The 21,350-nt window shown below is 50.8% G+C and overlaps 1 protein-coding gene across 2 annotated transcripts in view; it reads right to left on the bottom strand.

Annotated features, from left to right (window-relative positions):
- Positions 1–2,114: 2,114 nt before the first annotated feature.
- The window catches only part of mtss1 (MTSS I-BAR domain containing 1), a 67,894-nt gene continuing 48,658 nt past the window's right edge, over positions 2,115–21,350 (bottom strand). Inside the window, exons 7-14 of one of the 2 annotated variants that reach the window (XM_064304009.1) lie at positions 15,378–15,535; positions 13,157–13,264; positions 11,902–11,996; positions 10,968–11,079; positions 8,288–8,386; positions 7,055–7,211; positions 6,045–6,071; positions 2,115–4,542 (exon numbers count right to left, since the gene is read on the bottom strand). In XM_064304009.1, coding sequence (XP_064160079.1) covers positions 3,536–4,542; positions 6,045–6,071; positions 7,055–7,211; positions 8,288–8,386; positions 10,968–11,079; positions 11,902–11,996; positions 13,157–13,264; positions 15,378–15,535 — 1,763 coding nt within the window. In that variant the 3' untranslated portion in view covers positions 2,115–3,535. The remainder of the gene's footprint in view (positions 4,543–6,044; positions 6,072–7,054; positions 7,212–8,287; positions 8,387–10,967; positions 11,080–11,901; positions 11,997–13,156; positions 13,265–15,377; positions 15,536–21,350) is intronic. The other variant, XM_064304010.1, reaches the window with a different exon arrangement.

Here is a 21,350-nt window from a genome sequence, read left to right as displayed (position 1 = left end):
TACTTTCTGTCACTCATTTCATGGTACTAACGTTACCTCTAGCTATCCAGCTAGCTACATTAGGTGAGGAATTTGGGGTGAGCAGGAGAAGAAGACTTCTTTGATTGTAAACACAGGCTAAATAATCCTGCATAGTATGCATTTAGTGTTATTTGCAACCATCCACTGAAACACTGTAAAAGGTCACATTAGCTTTTAAGAGGTTTGACAGAGGTAGCAGAAATGCCCTGAACTTGGCCCAGATACTCACCCCAAATTACGCCATGTAACAAGCCCTAAAATTACCCGATACCTTAACGCCTGAGACACCAAAATACCACTGGCCGACTCACCCAGTCCATGCAGATCACCAATCGAGCGAACACCAGATACATACGCTAACACCAGAATACCAAGGCTAATCACAAAGCCTAAGCCGAACTACAGAAACCGTACGCAGACTACCAGATATACGTAACATGCTGCAACAAATACACTGACGACTGATCACAGATAGCATCTGTAACACGGCCCTGAGGACTCAACCCAAGAATTACACCCTGTAACACGGCCCTGAGAACTCAACCCAAAGATTACGCCATGTAACATGGCCCTGAGAACTTGACCCAAGATTTACACCCCTGTAACATGGCCCTGAGGAACCAACCCAAAAATTACACCCAGTAACCTGGCCCTGAGAACTCAACCCAAGAATTACGCCCTGTAACATGGCCCTGAAAACTTAACCCAAGAATTACGCCATGTAACATGGCCCTGAAAACTTAACCCAAAGATAACACACTGTAACACGGCCCTGAGGACACAACCCAAGGACTATACCCTGTAACATGGCCCTGAGAACTCAACCAAAAAATTACACCCTGTAACCTGACCCTGAGAACTCAACCCAAAGATAGCACCCTGTAACATGGCCCTGAGGACTCAACCCAAGGACTACACCCCATAACATGGCCCTGTTCTCTCCCTTCAGCCCTCAGTACATCCCATAAGGTGCAGAAGGAAGGACACAGACTTTAAATCACAGTGATACACAGCTTTACTGAGCCTGTACAAATCATTTCATTTGGAATCACTCATGGGAATGAAAAAGACCAGTACAAATAGAATTCATGTTACAAGACCATGGGTAATGGTTTGCTTTACAAAACACAACAATCTTTAGATTAAATTATATTTATTTACTAGAAAGGAAAGATCTTTGAAAGTCTGTCTCTCGTATGCAGTTAAAGCAGCAACAAAAAAAGAGAGATTTCGTACATTTTTAATTTAAGAAAACAAAATATAATAAAAATGAACTTGTTTCATTCTTACTCTGTTCAAACAAACACCAAATCAGACAGAAGTTTACTACCCCACATTTCTCCCCTTGGTCATGAGAACATTACTGCCACCGACTGTGTGCTTTTTAGATAGATCAAGTCCACTCCATTTTCCTTTATAGAACAAAAATCAGCCTTAGATTAGATGTTTCCTGTAGCTGTACACATTTCCCATGGCCCTTTCTGGAGCTAGCTCTAACCATACGTGGTTTTGGTTTGGGCCTAGTGCGACTTACAGATTAGTTTCTCTGAAGCCAAAGCCATAAATGAGGAAGCAGGAAGTTGTAAATGAGAAAGCAGGAAATTGTAAATGAGGAAGCAAGAAGTTGTAAACGAGGAAGCAGGAAGTTGTACATGAGGCAACAGGAAGTTGTAAATGTAGCAGGAAGTTGCAAATGGGGAAGCAGGAACTTGCAAATGGGGAAGCAGGAAGTTGTAAATGGGGAAGCAGGAAGTTGAAAATGGGGAAGCAGGAAGTTGAAAATGGGGAAGCAGGAAGTTGTAAACAAAGAATCACGCAGCAGTAAACATGTTCATTTGGACTCCAAAACAATGTGAACCGTGCAACGCTGCGCACTTTTAAACACAAAGTTTTACCCGCAACAAAACACGAGCACGTGTTCCTTTAAAAAAAGGTTCTGGAACTCTTCAATGAGTGCAGGGGCACATCACCCCATTTCAGCCACACAGAACCCTAAGTAAGCAAATGTAAGCTTTTATTACTGTGAAATCACCTGAATTCCTGTTCATAAACGAAGAGTGAGATGAGTCAGCTTTAAAATTAGAAGCGTGAGGGAAAACAAACAGACAGGATTTTATTGATTGAAATGAGGCAAACATGGATAAATCAGACCATTACAGACATCCCAGCATCCGCAAGAAAGCTCCCCAAGACTTTGAGCCGTTTACGACCAACGATGCGATTACATCACCAACGAGCCAGCAGGTCCACTGCACACAGCACATCGGGCCCCCGGGACTGCTCACAGTCCAACGTCCCCTCCTCAAGTTCCAGGGCCAGCGCAGAATCACTCCAGTACAAAGGCCTGGCGCTGCGGCACCAGGGCAGGGGGGGGGCGAATCGCGAGGGCGCCCCCAAGTGGTCACAAAATCATCGAAGAACGGCGAGGTGAAAACGATAATCCACGTTACGGTCAGCCGAGGGACAAGAGGTCACAGGTTCACAACCCCTCCCCCGCCTTGCGTTCGTTTCGCCCGGCCCGAAACAAACGTGTCCGCCTCATTCCGATTTGGGTCCGCCCCCCGATAGCCTCGTCCGTGGAGCCAGGTCGGTAGTCCTTTACAAAAATAGACGCCCAGCTCTTTCAAAGACAAAGATGCCATCTAATAAAACTAAATACCATTAAGTTTTTCAGTTCCGATTTTGATTACGCTAAATATATACAAATGTCTTTAAACGTTTAACTTTTTTTTTGTCCAAGAGTCCATGGGCAATTTAAGACTATGTGCTAAGTAAGCAAGGCAATTTTTTAAAATATATACTTCTGCAGCAATCACATTGACGTTTAACTTAACTTTCCGCACCGACGTTCGACAAAGGCCATTAGCGAATGTTCAACTGCTGGAAAAACAGGCAACGGTTTCCGTGGTGATGCTGAATGGCGCACAGTAAGAGTCATCGCCGGCAGCAGGGGCTGCTGGGAGTTTTTTGATCCAAGTATTTTCAAACAGCACAAAAGGCAAAAAAAAAAAACCTCCTCCACAAATTCCCAAAATTTTACAAAATGCAAACAAGTGAACAGGGAAATATTGAAACAAACAGAAATATGAAATGAATAGGGAACAGGAAACAAAATTCAGCTGTGTGAGTCAGCCGGGATGGTGGGGGGGGGGGGGGCAGGAGCGGGACACTCAGTTGAAGGTGATTGGGTGCGATTGGGATGGGGGGGCGGGGAAAGCTTAGCTAAAGTGATTGGGTGGCATTGGGCAGGGGAGCTCAGTTGAAGGTGATTGGGTTGGATGGGGTGGTTGAGCTCAGCTGAAGGTGATTGGGTTGGATGGGGGTGGGTTGAGCTCAGTTAAAGGTGATGGGGCATGATTGGGGTGGGGCCAAGCTCCGTTAAGGGTGACTGGGCATGATGGGGGGGGAGCTCAGTTAAAGGCGATTGGATGCAATTGAGGGGAGGGGGGGGTGGTGCTTAGTTAAAGTGATTGGATGTGATTGGGTGTGATTGGAGCAGGGGCTCAGAGCTCAGTTAAAGGTGATTGGGCGTGATCATGGGGGCAGAGCGGTCATTGGTCAGAGTCCGGCGCAGTTTCACGCCACGGATCATGGTCAGCATGGCTCCGCCCCCCGATGGCTCCGCCTCCTGAGCATCCGGGCAGGGGGCGGACTCGGCCGAGGGGCTCGTTACCGCAGAGACGGCGGTGGGGCTGGGGGTGGAGGCGGGGTTGTAGAGGGTGTGCTGCTGCACCTGTGGGTGGAGCTGCTGCTGCAGTTGAAGGTGCTGGGGTGGCAGGACCTGGGGCTGCTGGGGCAGGTGGGGCTGTAGGGGCAGGTTCTGCTGGTGCGGGTGGGGTTGCTGGGGCAGATGCTGCTGTTGGGACTGATTCTGCTGGTACAGGTGGGGTTGTTGGGGCAGGTTCTGCTGGTGTGGGTGGGGTTGCTGGGGCAGATACTGCTGTTGGGACTGATTCTGCTGGTACAGGTGGGACTGTTGGGGCAGATACTGCTGGTGTGGGTGGGGTTGTTGGGGCAGATACTGCTGTTGGGCCTGATTCTCCTGTTGGGGCAGATACTGCTGTTGGGGCAGATACTGCTGGTGCGGGTGGGGCAGCTGCTGCTTGCTGGGCGGGACTGACGGAGGGATGAAGGCGTAGTAGGCGGAGGGCGGGGCTCCGGTGCTCAGGCTCTGGGTGGAGGTGCACAGGCCCTGCCTGGCCTGGGACAGGTCTCCCGCGTCCCTCTGGGCGCGCAGGGGCACCTGGGGGGTGCAGATGGGGATGGGGACCCCCCCGCTGATGGTGCCGCGCCGGAAGTTGGGCTTGCTGGAGGGCTTGCGGCGGATGGTGGCCACGTGGGAGGAGCCCAGCAGGGGCTCGGGCTCGGCCAGCAGGCTGACGGTGGAGGCGGGGCGCTTGCTCTGGAACAGCTTGCGGTAGTTCTGGCCCAGGTCGCTGTTGCGCGGGATGGTGGAGGACCTGTCGAATTCGGGGTGCTCGTGAGCCTCCTCCCCTCCGTGCAGGGAGATGTAGTCGTAGTCTGAGGACGAGGGGAGAGAGCCGCCATTAGCGTTAGCGCTGGCGCAGAAAGCCTCCAACTCCCACAATTCCCTGCAGCTCGGTGTGTGGCCGTCTGTCCCTCACTTCTCTAGAGGTCTACAGCCCGGAAATAAAGGCCTTTTTACCCAACACACCAGCCTTTTTACCCAACACAACGGCCTTTGTACCCAACACACCGGCCTCTGTACCAAACACACCAGCCTTTTTACCCAACACACAAACCTTTTTACCAAACACATCAGCCTTTTTTACCCAACACACTGGCCTTTGTACCCAACACACCGGCCTCTGTACCAAACGCACCAGCCTTTTTACCCAACACACCAACCTTTTTACCAAACACATCGGCCTTTTTTACCCAACACACCAGCCTTTTTACCAAATACACCGGCCCTTTAACCAAACACACTAGCCCTTTTCACCGAACACACCAGCATTTGTACCAAACGCATAGGGCTTGTTACCAAACAGCCCAACCTTTTTACCAAACACACCAGCTTTTTAACCAAGCACACTGACCTTTCTATCAAACATAGCAGCATTTTTAATAAACACACAGGGCTTGTTACCAAACACACCAACCTTTTTATCAAAAGCGCCGGCCTTTTTAACCAAACATGCCTGCCTTTTAACCAAACACATCCGCCATTTTACCTAACACATCGGCCGTTTTAACCAGGGAGCAGAATCTTCCGGAATAATCAGGAAATGTTGATTCTCAGACCCTAAAACACTGAATCAGGGTCAGAGGATGTGTGTCACACACACACACACACACACACACGCACACTCACAGAATGTTCAGCAATAAAGCGAAATGTTAGTGGGCCCCAGAAATATTAAGGGTCTGAAAAACAGTACTTCTGGAACAATCAGGAAAGCCACATACTATTTACATCTGTATAGTCCTTATTTGCATGCCTCATAAAACGAAGACGCATTACTTCCAGGTGTTAAATCCTAAACCCTTTCGACATGAGATTTCTCTGGAGCAGATTCATCCTCCTTTCAAAGATTCTCTTAGCGTACGTGAGACACAGCACACCAACAGCGCCACTGAGTGACGGACAAGACTTCCTCTAATCAGCACAGTTAACACATAGGACGGGGCGGAAGTTAACAGGCTGTACTGTACGTCATAGCGCCCCAAAGCTAACATTCCACCCCCCCCCCCCCTCGGAGGCGTGGCGTGGCATTAAACCGCTCTCTCCTCTGGAGGAGGAGGACGGCCAATAAGGGCCGAGCAGGCGGGTCCGGAAAAGGGTTCGAGAGCCCGTGACATGCTCATGAACACCCCCCAGGGGAGTCACGCTGGGTCTACTGTGACGCTGCGTCCGGCCACACTGTGCCCCCCGGCGCCTGTGATTCACAGCACTCATGTGACACTGACTCTGCTTTCAGCCTTTCAGCAACCGAGTCCGACAAGAACAAAAAAATTTAGGGAACAAAGTGAAATTCTATATATAACACACAGAGACCTACCATAAAGAGGAGGTTCTTTCTTTACAGCTGAAAAAGAATATAGAATTACATTTAACTTATACACAGTTTTTTTTTTTTTTTTTTTAACTTATTTTTTAATGGTGTCATACAGGTTACAGATGTTCACAGATGTTGAATGAGATGTGGGGATGCCACAGGGTACAGAGTGAGCTGCGTGAGGTTTGGATCGACGTTTGGACCAAACATCCGCCGGCGTAACCGCGACGATGCGCGGCGTGAGCCTGGGGAGGCGACAGGCAGGTCTGGTGTGTGTGACAGACAGACAGACAGACGGACGGACGGACTGACAGGCAGACAGACAGACGGACGGGCAGGCTGAAAAAGGGTGGAGCAGGCAAAGGAAGCACACGGCTTTACGTGCGCTGAGAAGCCAGGCTCTGCTTGGGAAGTGACAGGGAGCAAACAAAAAAAAAAAAAAAATCTACAGACACATCATTTTTCACCTTTCAATACCACGCAATGCACACCCATAGAGCGTGAATTTGGGGTATAAGTTCTCCCCAGTATCTTCAGTATCACTAAGAGATTTTGGACAGTCGCTGGGGCCTAAGATATGACAGAATGAGAGTGACTCAGAAGAGTATTATCCGGGGAGCAAACTGCTTTAAAGCTCAGATCGCACCCTCGCTGCTCTGTTCCTGTGAAACTCTCTGAAGCTTTGTGCTGCCGTGCGCAAAACTGGCTTTTTAGGAACAGGAATAAGTCGTGTGGTGTGAGAACATTTTATCAGCCGAGGCGTGAGCACGGCGTTGAGAGCACACTCGAGCCGCCGTGGCAAGGTGACCTGTGGGGAAGTCACCGGGAGGGTCGTTTCAGCTGCAGTTACCTCACTGTGTTCGGGCGGGGACGCTAACGCTAACCGTGCTAGCAGGCTGGGTGCGCAGTACGCTGTACTGAAAGGGGAGGGAAGAGGGGGAGCGGGCGGGGGATGGGGGGGCGCAGCTGCGGGCGGGGGTTGGGGGGGGCGGGGCATGCCGGGCGGGGCTGACCGTGGGAGGGGATGGTGTCCTCGGAGCAGGAGGGCGTGGTGGTCTGCGTGCTGTAGCCGCTGGAGCAGTGCAGCGAGTCGTGGCTGGTGCGCGGGGCGTCCGAATTCAGCCCCCCTCCCCCGAGCGTGAGAGCCAGCTGCTCCCGCGCGGTCTGGGGCTGCCGAGACATTCATATAGCGCCTTTACCATCATATAGCGCCTTTACCACTATATAGCGCTTTTCACGGTCATATAACACATTTACCACCATATAGCACCTTTCACTGTCATATAGCACCTTTACCACCATATAGCGCCTTTACCACCATATAGTGCCTTTCATGGTCATATAGAGCCTTTTAATGCCATATACACCATTTAGCATCTTTTACAATCATAAAGGGCCTCTTACCATCATATAGTGCCTTTCACACATATTGATATGAGCACCTTTCACATACTGATAAATCACTGTAAAACTTTCATATATTGCCTTTCCCTGTCCGAAATGAACTGATTCTGTTTTTCATAGTGAGAACACAACTTCTTCCCTAATCATCGACCTTGCCACATAGTTAGACAGCTGAAATGCGTGGCAACATGCAGCATACATTTTCTCCCACTTGTCCTGTGCTGCCACCAACTGGTCAAGAAAGACATAACATCAACTTTGATTGAGAGAACATTTCAAAAACCCGTATAAATCATTATATTAATTTGACCTCACTGTACTTCAGACTCGCACTGTTAATATCAATAATAATAATATTAATAACCATAATGGTTTTGTGTTTCTGGACTGTGGACAGCTACTGAGTGAGTAAAACAGCCTGAGTAATTGGTTGTGAGTAAATGACATGTCTTGGGTGATTGACAGGTCCTGAATGAGTGACAGGTACTGAGTGAATGACATGTCTTGGGTGATTGACAGGTCCTGAATGAGTGACAGGTACTGAGTGAGTGACAGGCCTTGAATGAGTGACAGCTCCTGAGTGAATGACATGTCTTGGGTGATTGACAGGTCCTGAATGAGTGACAGGTACTGAGTGAATGGCATGTCTTGGGTGATTGACAGGTCTTGAATGAGTGACACGTCCTGGGTGATTGACAGGTCCTGAATGAGTGACAGGTACTGAGTGAGTGACATGTCTTGGGTGACTGACAGGTCCTGACTGAGTGACAGGTACTGAGTGAGTGACAGGCCCTGAATGAGTGACAGCTCCTGAGTGATTGACAGGTCGGGGGGAGACGCACCTTGCTGGAGGTGGACATGGCCCTGGCCCTCTCTCCGGGGTGGGAGTAGGCGTTGTGAGGGGGGGGCATGGCGGTGCCATTCTCAGTGCCAGCAGGACCCTGTACAGAGCGGGGGGGCAGGCAGTTAGTCAGGCCCTGCTCCTGGAACACAAACAGCACAGCTTACACCCTGGGGGCCTTAGCCTGGGGGGGGGGGGTGTGGAGGGGTTAGCCTGGGGGGCACAAAGCCTGTCAGTCACAGTCCCTGAATCCGGTGACTGTTTCAGGTCTTTCCTGCAGACTTCTCTGCCCCCTTGGCAGGTAGATTAAGAGGGGAAACAGCGTTTCAACTACAGGGGCGCAAACACAAACACAAAAAAAGATGCAAGCCTGGAACCACAATATGACAGTCTGACCAGGTCATGACACCACAGGCAGACAAGGCCATGTCATGATAGGCAGACCATGTCACGTCATGGCAGGCAGACCCTGTCACGTCACTATTGGCAGATCACATCACGATAGGCGGACCACTTCACGTCACAATAGGGAAACCACGTCACGATAGGCAGACCACTTCACGTCATAATAGGCAGACCACGTCACGTCACGATAGGCAGACCACGTCACGTCATCATAGGCAGACCAAATCATGTCATGACAAGCAGACTAAGTCACGACTTGACAGGCAGACAGCGATATGTCATGACAGGCAGACCACGGCACAACTCAGAGCAGACCAAATTACGTCTGGAAAGACAGACCAGGTCACAAACGTCCTGAAAACGCCCTTCACATGCACTACCCAGAGATTACCGAGCCAGGTCAGGACATGGAAGCAGACTTTCTACAGAAAACCCACTGATTTAAAGCCGTCTCTGCACCCAGACACCGATACACACACACACACACACAAACACACATGCACTCACAAACACTGATACACACACACACACACACACACACAAACAGACAAACACGGACACAAACGGACACAACGGACACAAACAGACACACACGGACACACACGGACACAGACACACACAAACACACATACGCACATGCAAACGCACACAAAGACAAACACAGACACACTCACACACACACGGACACACACAAGGACACAGACACACACAGACACACACAGCGACACATGGACACACACACGAACACACATGCACATACTAATGCACAAACAGACAGACAGACAGAGACACAGACACACACACACACACACACAGGTGGGCAGGACAGCTCACAGTTCTCCTGAGGCGGGGGGGGCCCAGCGCGTGGGCGTGGGCGTGGGGGTGGGCGGGGCCGGAGCGAGCGGCGGTGGGCGAGTTCCCCTCGCTCACCGACCGGGACCCCTCCCAGCCCGAGCAGCGCATCATCGGGCTCGGCGAGCGCTGGGGAGGAGGAGGCGGGGTCAGCGGGGGGGGGGAGAGAAAGGGGGCGGGGTTTCAAACAACAAGCACTGCCGTTAGCCGTGACCTCAAACGACCTCCCGCACACCCCCCCCGCGTGAAGGCCCGAGTCTGAAACACAGGGGCGGCCCGGGCCAGGGACAGCCAGGTTAACAAACACCCTGAGGCCTCTTTCCACAACACACTCCACACGCCAGAGCTGCAGCCAATCAGAGAGCAGAGAGAGAAAGGCCACCTCCCTCTGTCAAAGCAAGCTCAGCCCCCCGGTACTTGCACAAAAGCTTGATGTCAACAAGCACCGAATGCACACAAAACAGAGCCAAATCATTTCTCTCATTCGCCTTTTCAAGTTAAGGAGAGGCTGAACTACGGTGGCAGTGAAAATAACCCTTTACTCCAGTCAAAGGAGATCTGAGGCGTTCCTGTGAGTCAATTTAACCTGAAATGCCTCCCTTTGAGAAACCAGAACGGACAGTCAGGATCGCAAGCAAGCAAGAGGCTTCACGTCAGACCTGTTCAGCAGAAGCTCTTACCCACAGCGACTTACAATATAGGAGAACATGAGCGCACAACCCCAGGTACCTGAGGACAAGTTTCACGCCTGGCAACCCCAGTTACCTGAGGACCTGGCAACCAATATTGCCAGGCTAATGATTGTATTTGTACCTCCAAAGAGTCAGGAACCTGTGAGGGGATCAAGGGTATGTGCAGGTGTGAGCCTGTGAGGGGTATGTGCAGGTGTATATCCTGTGAGGGTGGATGGGTATGTCAGTTGATATACCTGTGAGGGTGGTATGCGGGTATGTGCAGTGTGATGTACCTGTGAGGTGGGGTATGTGCAGGTGTGATATACCTGTGAGGGTGGGGTATGCGGGGTATGTGCAGGTGTGATGTACCTGTGAGGGTGGGGTATGTGCAGGTGTGATATACCTGTGAGGGTGGGGTATGTGGGGTATGTGCAGGTGTGATGTACCTGTGAGGGTGGGGTATGTGGGGTATGTACAGGTGTGATGTACCTGTGAGGGTGGGGTATGTGCAGGTGTAATGTACCTGTGAGGGTGGGGTATATGCAGGTGTGATGTACCTGTGAGGGTGGGGTGTGTGGGGTAAGTGCAGGTGTAGCGTACATGTGAGGGTCTGGGAAAGTGGGTGGAGGAGGGCGGGAGGTGTGGTGTACCTGTGAGGGGTTGGGAAGGTGGGTGGAGGAGGGTCGGAGGTGTGGCGTACCTGTGAGGGTCTGGGAAGGTGGGTGGAGGAGGGCGGGAGGTGTAGCATACCTGTGAGGGGTTGGGAAAGTGGGTGGAGGAGGGTCGGAGGTGGATGCCGTCCACAGCGCTGGATATGGAGTCCAGAGATGGAACATGGCGCACTGAGGTAGGCTGGTAATTACTGCAGGCCAGAGAACAGGAGCACGGGTTACTACTCAAAGAAACCAGCAGGGGGCAGCAGCAACTCAACTTCAGCTTAACTTCAGCTTGCTGCTAACGCATCCTGTCTGTCATCTTGGACCCAACACAAGTGTGTGTGCGTGTGTGTGTGTGTGAGAGAGACAGAGAGAGAGAGAGAGAGTGCGTGTGTGTGTGTAAGAGAGAGAGTGTGCGTGTGCAAAACAGAAATAGAGAGAGAACGTGTGTGTGAGAGAGTGAGTGTGTGTAAGAGAGAGAGAGTGTGTGCGTGTGCGAAACAGAAATAGAGAGCGCGTGTGTGTGAGTGTGTGCACGGAATGCATCATATTTCATTACCGATCTTAAATGCTGCAAAATGATCCTGCCTATTAAATTATACATTTGGGTGGTTTTCATTCATACTGTACGTTACTTACGTTTCAGTAAGGTGGTCTTAAATTAGGTAATGAAAAAGCTACTGATATTAAGATTGCTGAGTTCTCTCCCTGTCTACTTCCTGAGGAGTAGCACTGTTTTCAGATCCATTTCTAGTGTATCAATTTCATCTGATACAAATGTGATTGAATTTTTAGTGTCTCAATGAAGTGACTGAGTGCCTTCTCATCAGATAAGTCTTGAAAGCCATGCATGAATTGTGACTTCATTGCTGTCAAACCTTTTCTCCGAAGAGAAGATCTGTAGCGAACTGGTCTGGTCTGATCTTGATCATCATTATTTGGGTGCAGCTACTTCAACCGTACAGTGTGTGTTTGTGTGTGTGTGTGTGTGTGTGTATGCATGCGAGTGTGTGTGCACGCACACAGACCTGCTGATGCTGCTTTTGCGGGACAGCGTGCCAGGGGAGGCAGGGGGGGTCTGGTAGGTGTAGCTGTAATCAGAGCCCTTCAGGTCCAGAATCACCTGTGAAAGAAAGCAGAAAAACACACTGAGTCACACTGGAAAATGCAGGGCCACTAATCCCCAACACACTGGATAATGCAGGGCCACTAACCGTAACAGACTGGATAATGCAGGGCCACTAACCGTAACAGACTGGATAATGCAGGGCCACTAACCGTAACAGACTGGATAATGCAGGGCCACTAACCCTAACAGACTGGATAATGCAGGGCCATACCGTAACAGACTGATATGCAGGCCACAACCGTAACAGACGGATAATGCAGGGCCATACCTAACAGACGGTAATGCAGGGCATAACCTAACAGATGGATAATGGAGGCACATGAATCCCCAACACACTGGATAATGGTTGGACACTAATCCCCAACACACTGTATAATGGAGGGACACTAATCCCCAACACACTGGATAATGCAGGGACATGAATCCCCAACACACTGGATAATGCAGGGACACTAATCCCCAACACACTGGATAATGGAGGGACACTAATCCCTAACACACTGTATAATGCTGGACACTAATCCCCAACACACTGGATAATGGAGACACACTAATCCCCAACACACTGGATAATGCAGGGACACTAATCCCCAACACACTGGATAATGGAGGGACACTAATCCCTAACACACTGTATAATGCTGGACACTGATCCCCTACAATAATGGAGAAACACTAACCCTGTGCTGACTTGATAGCATAGGGACACTAATCCCCTACACACTGCATAGTGTGTGTATATGAGCATGTGTGTATGTGTTCATGTGCGTGCGTGTGTGTGTGCTTGTGTGTGTGTATGTGCGTGTGCTGGTGCGCGCGTATGTGTGTGTGTATGTGTGTGTGTGTGTGTGTGTGTGTGTGCTGGTGTGTGTGTGTGTGCGTATGTGTGTGTGCGCGTATGTGCTGGTGTGTGTGTGTGTGTGTGCGTATGTACTGTGTGTGTGTGTGTGGTGTATGTGTGTGTGTGTGTGTGTGTGTATGTGTGTTGTGTGTGTGTGTGTGTGTGTTGTGTGTGTGTGTGTGTGTGTGTGTGTGTGTGGTGTGTGTGTGTGTGTATGTGTGTGTGCATGTGTATGTGCTGGTGTGTGTGTGTGTGTGTATGTGCTGGTGTGTGTGTGTGTATGTGTGTGTATGTGCTGGTGCGCGTGTCTAACCTGCTCGCTGGCAGGCGGCAGTTTGGTGGGCTCGGCAGTCAGGGTGCTGAGGTCCTCCAGGATGGTCTGCAGATGAGTCACTTCTCCCAGCATGCCGATCTCCTCGTCCTGGAGGGACACGGACTCTTAGCGCACATCTACACTCACAATGCACCAGACCTCTTTAAGGCAAACTAATCAAATACTGAAATCAGGCTTTACTAAGCGCCGACACACGCCAAAGACGTCTGAAGGACTCGGGAGATTTACATTTCTCAAGGACTTCATGAACTCAAGCAACCGCACCCCCCAGTGTCAGGTGTTAGGTGTCAGGTAGAGACAGGACATAAGCCGCGTTTCCACCGCAGGAACTATACCCCGGAACTAGGAACCTTTTGAGGAACTCAGTGCGTTTCCACCGCAGGAACTAGGGTCTAAATTTAGTTCTGGGGGCTTTGTTTTACCCCCCAAAACGTTCCTGCTCGGGGGGTAGTACTTTCCGAAAGTACAGGAACCTTTTGGGTGGAGCTTGCAGCGCTGAACATTTCTGATTGGTCGAGTACTCGCAGCATTTGTGTTGTATTTATTTTCCGCCATTACCCGCCATGTTTGAAAATATTATGCAGCGGCAAACCAATTTATTTTCATAATAACTTCAAATCAAACTTGTACGTTATGCGGCGCAGTAGCCTAGTTTTGGTTATAGCCGGTCAACGTCTTGGAATTATAACGTGTGCTCTTCTGTTCTTTTCTTGCTTTAGTATTCGTTTTATAAAATGCTAAGCATTCGTGCTGGTACAGCATATTACATAGGCTACCAAAACATTCAAACGGATTAATTCGGTTGCTGAATATTTTCTTCCGGATTTTCTTTGTTAGCCTGTTGTAATTGACTCAAAACGTTTGATACAGTTATGTGAGGTATGCGGTAGTTCTGCATAATTGACATTGGTGATACAGTACAAGCAAACTGGAAATCACCATCCGCACTTTAGGTAAAATAACAGGTTAATTCTAGTAATCTTCCCTTTAGCTTTTTCAGACTGCCGTAATTTACTAAATTTTACTGCCATTTTTCAATTCCACGAAAAGACCAGGTAGACTATGGACTAATTTATGGTGCATGCTTCGCATCTGGAGGGCACACTTCGCTGCTCGGCTAGCAGTAACTTCGAAGGAAAGCAAACGGTGGCTGTACCACTACTAATTTACATTTTCACGCAAGTCCGAGTTTTCGTTCTATTCTTGTCATTTTGCCATTAGCCTATATGGAATTGACGACGAGAAAGTAATCAAACAGCAAATTGTTTACAACGTGTGCATGTTTTCTGCTGTTGTTGCCAGTTATACATATACATGTGAATGCATTCTGTCGCTTCGGATGTCAAGACATGAAAGCGAATGTTCGCATAAAAACATAATGAATGTGTTTGAGAGGATATATGAAAATCAATAAATACAAAAGTAACCATATATAGTCATTGTTGGTAACCCGTTGTATAAGTGGAATAAACCCCTCCGGGCTGTCCCGGTTATTAGAAAATAATGTAGGCTACTTCGGTGGTAGTATGGGGTTACGGAAGAAATCATATGACAGACGGACCGACGACAACGTTGCTTTTTCATACGTCAGTGGGCTAATTTGCCTAATCTTCGCGGTACTTTAGACCCCGGTGGAAACGCAGACAACCATTGGCTGAAGGAACCTTTTAGTTCCTGGTAAAGTAGTTCCTGGGACTGAAAGTTCCGGGTAATTTTGGTGGAAACGCGGCTAAAGACAGAGATGGGACACATATATGGGACAGGGACGTAGAGACAGGACAGGGACGTAGAGATGGGACACACATATATGGGACAGGGACGTAGAGACAGGACAGGGACGTAAAGATGGGACACACATATATGGGACAGGGACGTAGAGACAGGACAGGGACGTAGAGATGGGACACAAACATATATGGGACAGGGATGTAGAGACAGGACAGGGACGTAGAGATGGGACACAAACATATATGGGACAGGGATGTAGAGACAGGACAGGGACGTAGAGATGGGACACAAACATATATGGGACAGGGATGTAGAGACAGGACAGGGACGTAGTGACGGGACACATACACAGACGGGACAGGGACGTAGAGACAGGACACAAGTAGAGGCACAGACGGGACAGGGACCTAGAGACGGGACAGAGGCGCGGATGGGACAGAGGCGCAGTCAGGACAGGGACCGGGGGACTCACCAGTACGGGGCGCAGCATGGTGACGAAGGAGCAGAACCGGCCCCTCTCCTCGATCAGAGCCCGGCAGACGGCCCTCTTCTCCGTCTCCTCCAGGACGGCGTATTTCACGTTCACATCCTGCAGGGCGCTGTCCAGCTGCATCCTCACCTCGTCCTTCCCTGGAGAGAGCAGGGGTCGCGCCTCAGTTAGCCCGCTAGCACCAGTCAGTCCGCTAACACCAGTCAGTCCGCTAACACTACAGCCCGCTAGCACCAGTCAGTCCGCTAACGCTACAGTCCGCTAGCACCAGTCAGTCCGCTAACACTACAGTCCGCTAACACTACAGTCCGCTAACACCAGTCAGTCCGCTAACAATACAGTCCGCTAACACCAGTCAGTCCGCTAACACTACAGCCCGCTAGCACCAGTCAGTCCGCTAACACTACAGTCCGCTAACACCAGTCAGTCCGCTAACACTACAGTCCGCTAACACCAGTCAGTCCGCTAACACTACAGTCCGCTAACACCAGTCAGTCCGCTAACACTACAGTCCGCTAACACCAGTCAGTCCGCTAACACTACGGCCCGCTAACACCAGTCAGTCCGCTAACACTACAGTCCGCTAACACCAGTCAGACCGCTAACACTACAATCCGCTAACACCAGTCAGTCCGCTAACACTACAGCCCACTAGCACTACAGTCCGCTAACACCAGTCAGTCCGCTAACACTACAGTCCGCTAACACTACAGTCCGCTAACACCAGTCAGTCCGCTAACACTACAGTCCGCTAACACCAGTCAGTCCGCCAACAAACACTGACATTTAAAACGAGTCATGTTGTAGGTTCAACCACACTCAGGGAGCAGTGTCACTTCAGTCTTAGAAGCATAATAACGTGAATGTCGTCTCAAAACAATAATAATACACTGTTTACTGCACGAAGACCTTGCTTCAAGGATTAATACTGTTGTGGGAAAAGACTGCAGACAGGCTGGAATGTGAAGCAGAAGTCTACAACAAAGCAGTAGCCTATATGCAGCGAGATGCAGAAAACACTCTCAAACAATCTTAACATGTTCAATAACGGCTCTCACCACCCTAGCCCATAACGTTGGCCTAATACATCTCAGTTTAATGAAAACACATCAAATGGTCATGTGTAGAAAAGGAGGATCACAGGTAAAACAAACGCCTCTAAGATGTGTCCAAGATAGTACAGAAATACTCGGGCTGCCACAAGAAATTAAGGTTCGTAATTATTTTACGTTTGCACTGATATATCCACCCTATATGTAGGCTATTTGCTCCGTTGTTGTAGGCCTACAGTTAAACAATATTAATGAGTGTTTGCGCTTGTGAAAAAAGACTACAAAGGGAGGCGTGTTATTATAGAGGATCTTAAATGTAAAAGTTTGAATTAAATTGGATGAATTAATTAATGCAGCAGAGACTCGAATGGCGAATGGTTTGCCATGATATACACAGATCATACACGTCAACTGAAGATCACAATCCACAGATTACAAAGTTCCCTCTTGACTAACAGAAATAGAAAGGATAAGTGACCAGTTCCTAACAGTTCTTATGCCAACCACCAGGTGGCAGCAACACACAGTTTTCTGATATGGAGCTCAGTGTCAAGAGCTCAGAAGCTCCCAGCAGCCTCTGAAATGGGAACCTGTGCTAACTACATTGACCGGCTCAGGGCTCAGGGTTCTGGGTTCTGGGTTCTGGGTTCAGGGCAGGGGTGTGTAGCCCAGACAGCAACACCATGTGCTGAGGTCACACAGCACAGGGTGCCCTGATGTGGGCTAAGAGGGGCAGTTTCGGCATGTCAGTTTGCCCAGGCTTGCCTGGTGTGGGGTAAGAGGGGCGGTTTTGGGCCGACCGGGGTACTTAACCCCTCAGAGGCAAACCTGTGCGAGACCGGGGGGTTAAAGCAGCCCCTGTGAGATACCAACGCGCCAGAAACACAGGCCTCCCTTCCCAAAGCCGAGACAAACCCAAACTGTGAACGTCGTGCAAGAAACACGCAACTCGAATCCTTTACATCCAACACTGTTGTCTTTCCACCCCCTCACTGTTTTAATTCATCTACACAAAATTTCTTTTTCCCTTAACGGTGGCGATTTCGCATCAGCGATGATCATAAACTTGGTAAGACGTTATCACGCAAAGCCATTTCCGGGTCCGTACCCCCGTGTGACTTGAGGGTCGGGTCGGGTCCAGGGTCGTGACTCCAGGGTCTGGGGTCTCGCGAGTTTTCAGCAGCGTCCTTTAAGAGACCTCCGACCGCGGGAACAGGAAACGCGCGAGCGCAGCGTGCGCCCGAGTCACGGCGGCAGAGCCCCGCGCAGCCACAGCGAAAGGGAAGTCTGTGAGGCGTGTCGGCGGAACGCAGGACGGGGGGGGGGGGGTGATGACCCCCCTCCCCTGAGGCGAGCCTCCGCGCTTCCGAAAACGGCCCGCGTCCGGAGACGCTCCGGCTCGTAAAAAAAAAAAGGAGGACCGGACCAGGTCCGGACGCCCGCGAGGGTTTCAGCCATCTTGGCTTCTCTGAGCGTCATCGAAATTAGTTCTGCCCTGATCGGAGCCTGAGGTACTAAGCAGGCCTGGGTCAAATTCGTATTTGTTTTCGATTCAAACACTTTTCTATGCTTTTCGCTGATCTTGTCTGGCGTACTGGAACCAATGAAATACTCTCAAAAAGTGCAAACCCCGCCTTCTGCTCATATTGGCAGGCTCAATTATACCAGGCAAGATCAACAGAGCACAGAAAAGTACTTGAATCCAAAACAAACACGTATTTGACCCAGGTCTGGTGCTAAAGAAGAAGAAAAGCGGGTCAGGAGACAGAGAGGGCCGTCCTTGGGCTCGGCCCGGAGAGAGAGAGAGAGAGAGAGAGAGAGCCCGGTCTATTAATAGAGAGAAACTGATACCTTTCCCAGCCCCGCGTGCCGAAACAGAGCAGTCTGGAGCCCACCACATCTGTGGCTCTCTCAACAACACGAGGCCAGAGGAGACAGAGAACGAGAGACAGAGAACAAGGGGGAAGGAGAGAAACGGACGAACAAGAGGAAAGAATGAGAGGCAGAGTGCAAGAAGAGTGAGGGAGAAAAAGAGTGCAAGGAGGACAGGAGGAAGAAAACGAAGCGCGCTGCACTCCTTAAATCCGGCCGTTTCCTCAGTCGGACGACGGGGGAGCGGAGCCGGAGAGGAGCTTTCCTGAGGCAAGTCGGGAGAAGCGAAGGTTTAATCGGATCCGAGCGGGGAAGGGCGGCGGGCCGAACGCACCCACGTGACACGGTTTTACGCCACACGCGATCAACTCCCGAGGGGAAGAGAAAAAAAAGAAGAAGAAAAAAGGACGAGCTTGTTTCCCCCCGGCGGTTCCGTCGACGAGCGAACTCCTCGCGGCGTCCGCCGGAACTTTGGCCGCGCGTGCCTCGAAACGAGAAACAGGGCCTCGGGCCCCTCCGCCCTAGGGAACCCCGGACCTGGCGTGGACGGGGGCGCACCAAACTGCGTGTCCCGCATTCCTGTGCGGCCGGTCAGAGAGGGCGGCGGGAGGGATGGGAAAAACGACGTGGCGTTCGTAAAACGTGACTCACTGGATTTCCCGCTCACCGGTATTCCCCACACGCAACACGTGCGAACGGTGGGCACCAAGGAGTCATATTTTCCACCCTCAGCACTGTGTAAGAAAAGTGAACCTGTGTCTAAGAGAACTCCCAGAGACTCTGGAATAGCGTGGGAGACTCTGGGAGACTCTTGGAGACTGCAAGAGACTCTGGGATAGTGTGGGAGACTCTGGGAGACTCTGGGATAGTGTGGGAGACTCTGGGAGAAACTAGGAGACTCTGGGACAGTGCGGGAGACTCTGGGAGAAACTAGGAGACTCTGGGATAGTGCGGGAGACTCTGGGAGAAACTAGGAGACTCTGGGAGAAACTAGGATACTCTGGGATAGTGCGGGAGACTCTGGGAAATGGGGAGACTCTGGGATATGTGGGAGACTCTGGGAGAAACTAGGAGACTGGGACAATGCGGGAGACTCTGGGATAGTGGGAGACTCTGGGAGATGGAGACTCTGGGAAATCGGGAGACTGGGTAGCAATGGGAGACTCTGGGATATTGTGGGAGACTCGGGAGAAACTAGGAGACTCTGGGACAATGCGGGAGACTCTGGGATAGTGTGGGAGACTCTGGGAGACTCTGCGGTAGTGTGGGATCCTCTGGGAGACTCTGGGATAGTGTTGGAGACTCTGGGAGAGTGCGGGAGACTCTGGGAGAAACTAGGAGACAATGCGGGAGACTCTGGGATAGTGTGGGAGACTGGGAGAAACTAGGAGACTCTGGGACAATGCGGGAGACTCTGGGATAGTGTGGGAGACTCTGGGAGAAACTAGGAGACTCTGGGACAATGCGGGAGACTCTGGGATAGTGTGGGAGACTCTGGGAGAAACTAGAAGACTCTGGGACAATGCGGGAGACTCTGGGATAGTGTGGGAGACTCTGGGAGAAACTAGGAGACTGGGACAATGCGGGAGACTCTGGGATAGTGCGGGAGACTCTGGGAGAGACTGGGAGAGAGCTGGAAAATCTGGTAAATCCAAGATATCACATTATATCTCATTTTATAATCCAAGAAGAAGAAAAAGAAAAAAAAAACGGAAGATGAAAGATGCACTGGCAGTGAATGGTGTCATCCTGCTCAAACAGTGTGTACCGATGCGACTGCACACCGTGGTTACTGTTGTTGTGTAACAGGTAGCAGATGGTTGCCTGGCATCGGTCTGTCAAACATAGCTGGAACAGCTAGTCACTGATCCGCAGCCATCGCCATAGCAACAGAACAGCTCATCACTGGTACGCAGCTGTTACCATGGAGACAGAACAACCTGCTGCTGCGCCACATAGGCGCCTGGACTGACAGCTCTCAGAGCGATGCATTACCCATAATGTAGTGGTAGCGCTCTCCCATTGAGTTCCTCTCCAAATTCTGAAGTAGTTCAAATTTAGGGGTCTCAAAAACTTCAGGCCCAGAAGGTCCATGGTGTCTACTGGCTTTCTGTGTGTCTCAGCTCTTAAGGGCTAAAGTTAAGTCATTAACTGGCTAAAGATTCCACAAAGACTTCTTCCCAAAGTCTTAAATGGACAGCTACACTTCAAAAAATCAAAAAACTCTTAAGCATCTGTGGTAATCCAAGACTGGAGCAAATCCTGCAGACACTCCAGTCCACCAGGACTGGAGTTCAACCTGAAGACACTGCGGCCCTCCAGGACCGGAGTTAAACCTGCAGACACTGCGGCCCTCCAGGACCGGAGTTAAACCTGCAGACACTGCGGCCCTCCAGGACCGTAGTTAAACCTGCAGACACTGCGGCCCTCCGGGACTGGAGTTAAACCTGTAGTCACTGCGGCCCTCCAGGACCGGAGTTGGAGGTTCCTCCCTCATTTAACCAGTTTCAATTCTGAAGGGCAGGCTCGTCCCAATGGGGCACAGAGGGGCGCGAGGCCGTCCCGTACGCATCCGCAAACGGAATGCGCCGAAACGGAGCGCCTGCAGCACGGCTGCCCTCAAGGGCTCCGTAAATCCAGCCCGTCCCGGACGTCTTATCAGATAAATGAGAGCAGAGACTGCACAGGCACAGCCCGGACCCCACCCCACCAGAAACACTCACGCTCAGCCTGCACCTACAGAACGGCCGTCAGCAGAACACACTCCCCCCTCCTTAGGTTCAGCTCTCCGAGTCCGGCCATTCGACCAGAGGAACTGGGAGAAAGGCGGAAGTGGATTGGGGCTCTTAATGACCCCCCTGTCATAGTGACCGGGTTGACAGGGAGTCATTAACGCGGTTGCGTTCTGAGCCGACTGATTGTGCGGCCGAGAGGCGCGGCTCAGCTTCACGCCTTCGGGGGTACGAACATCGCCACGGTAACGGCACGAGGACAGACGCGACGAAAGAGCGAAATAATACAAACGCTCATA

This window comes from Anguilla rostrata, chromosome 13 (genome assembly GCF_018555375.3).
Source record: "Anguilla rostrata isolate EN2019 chromosome 13, ASM1855537v3, whole genome shotgun sequence".
Classification (NCBI taxonomy): domain Eukaryota; kingdom Metazoa; phylum Chordata; class Actinopteri; order Anguilliformes; family Anguillidae; genus Anguilla; species Anguilla rostrata.
Note: the sequence above shows the minus strand (reverse complement) of the source record. Positions and strands in the feature narration are given on the sequence as shown.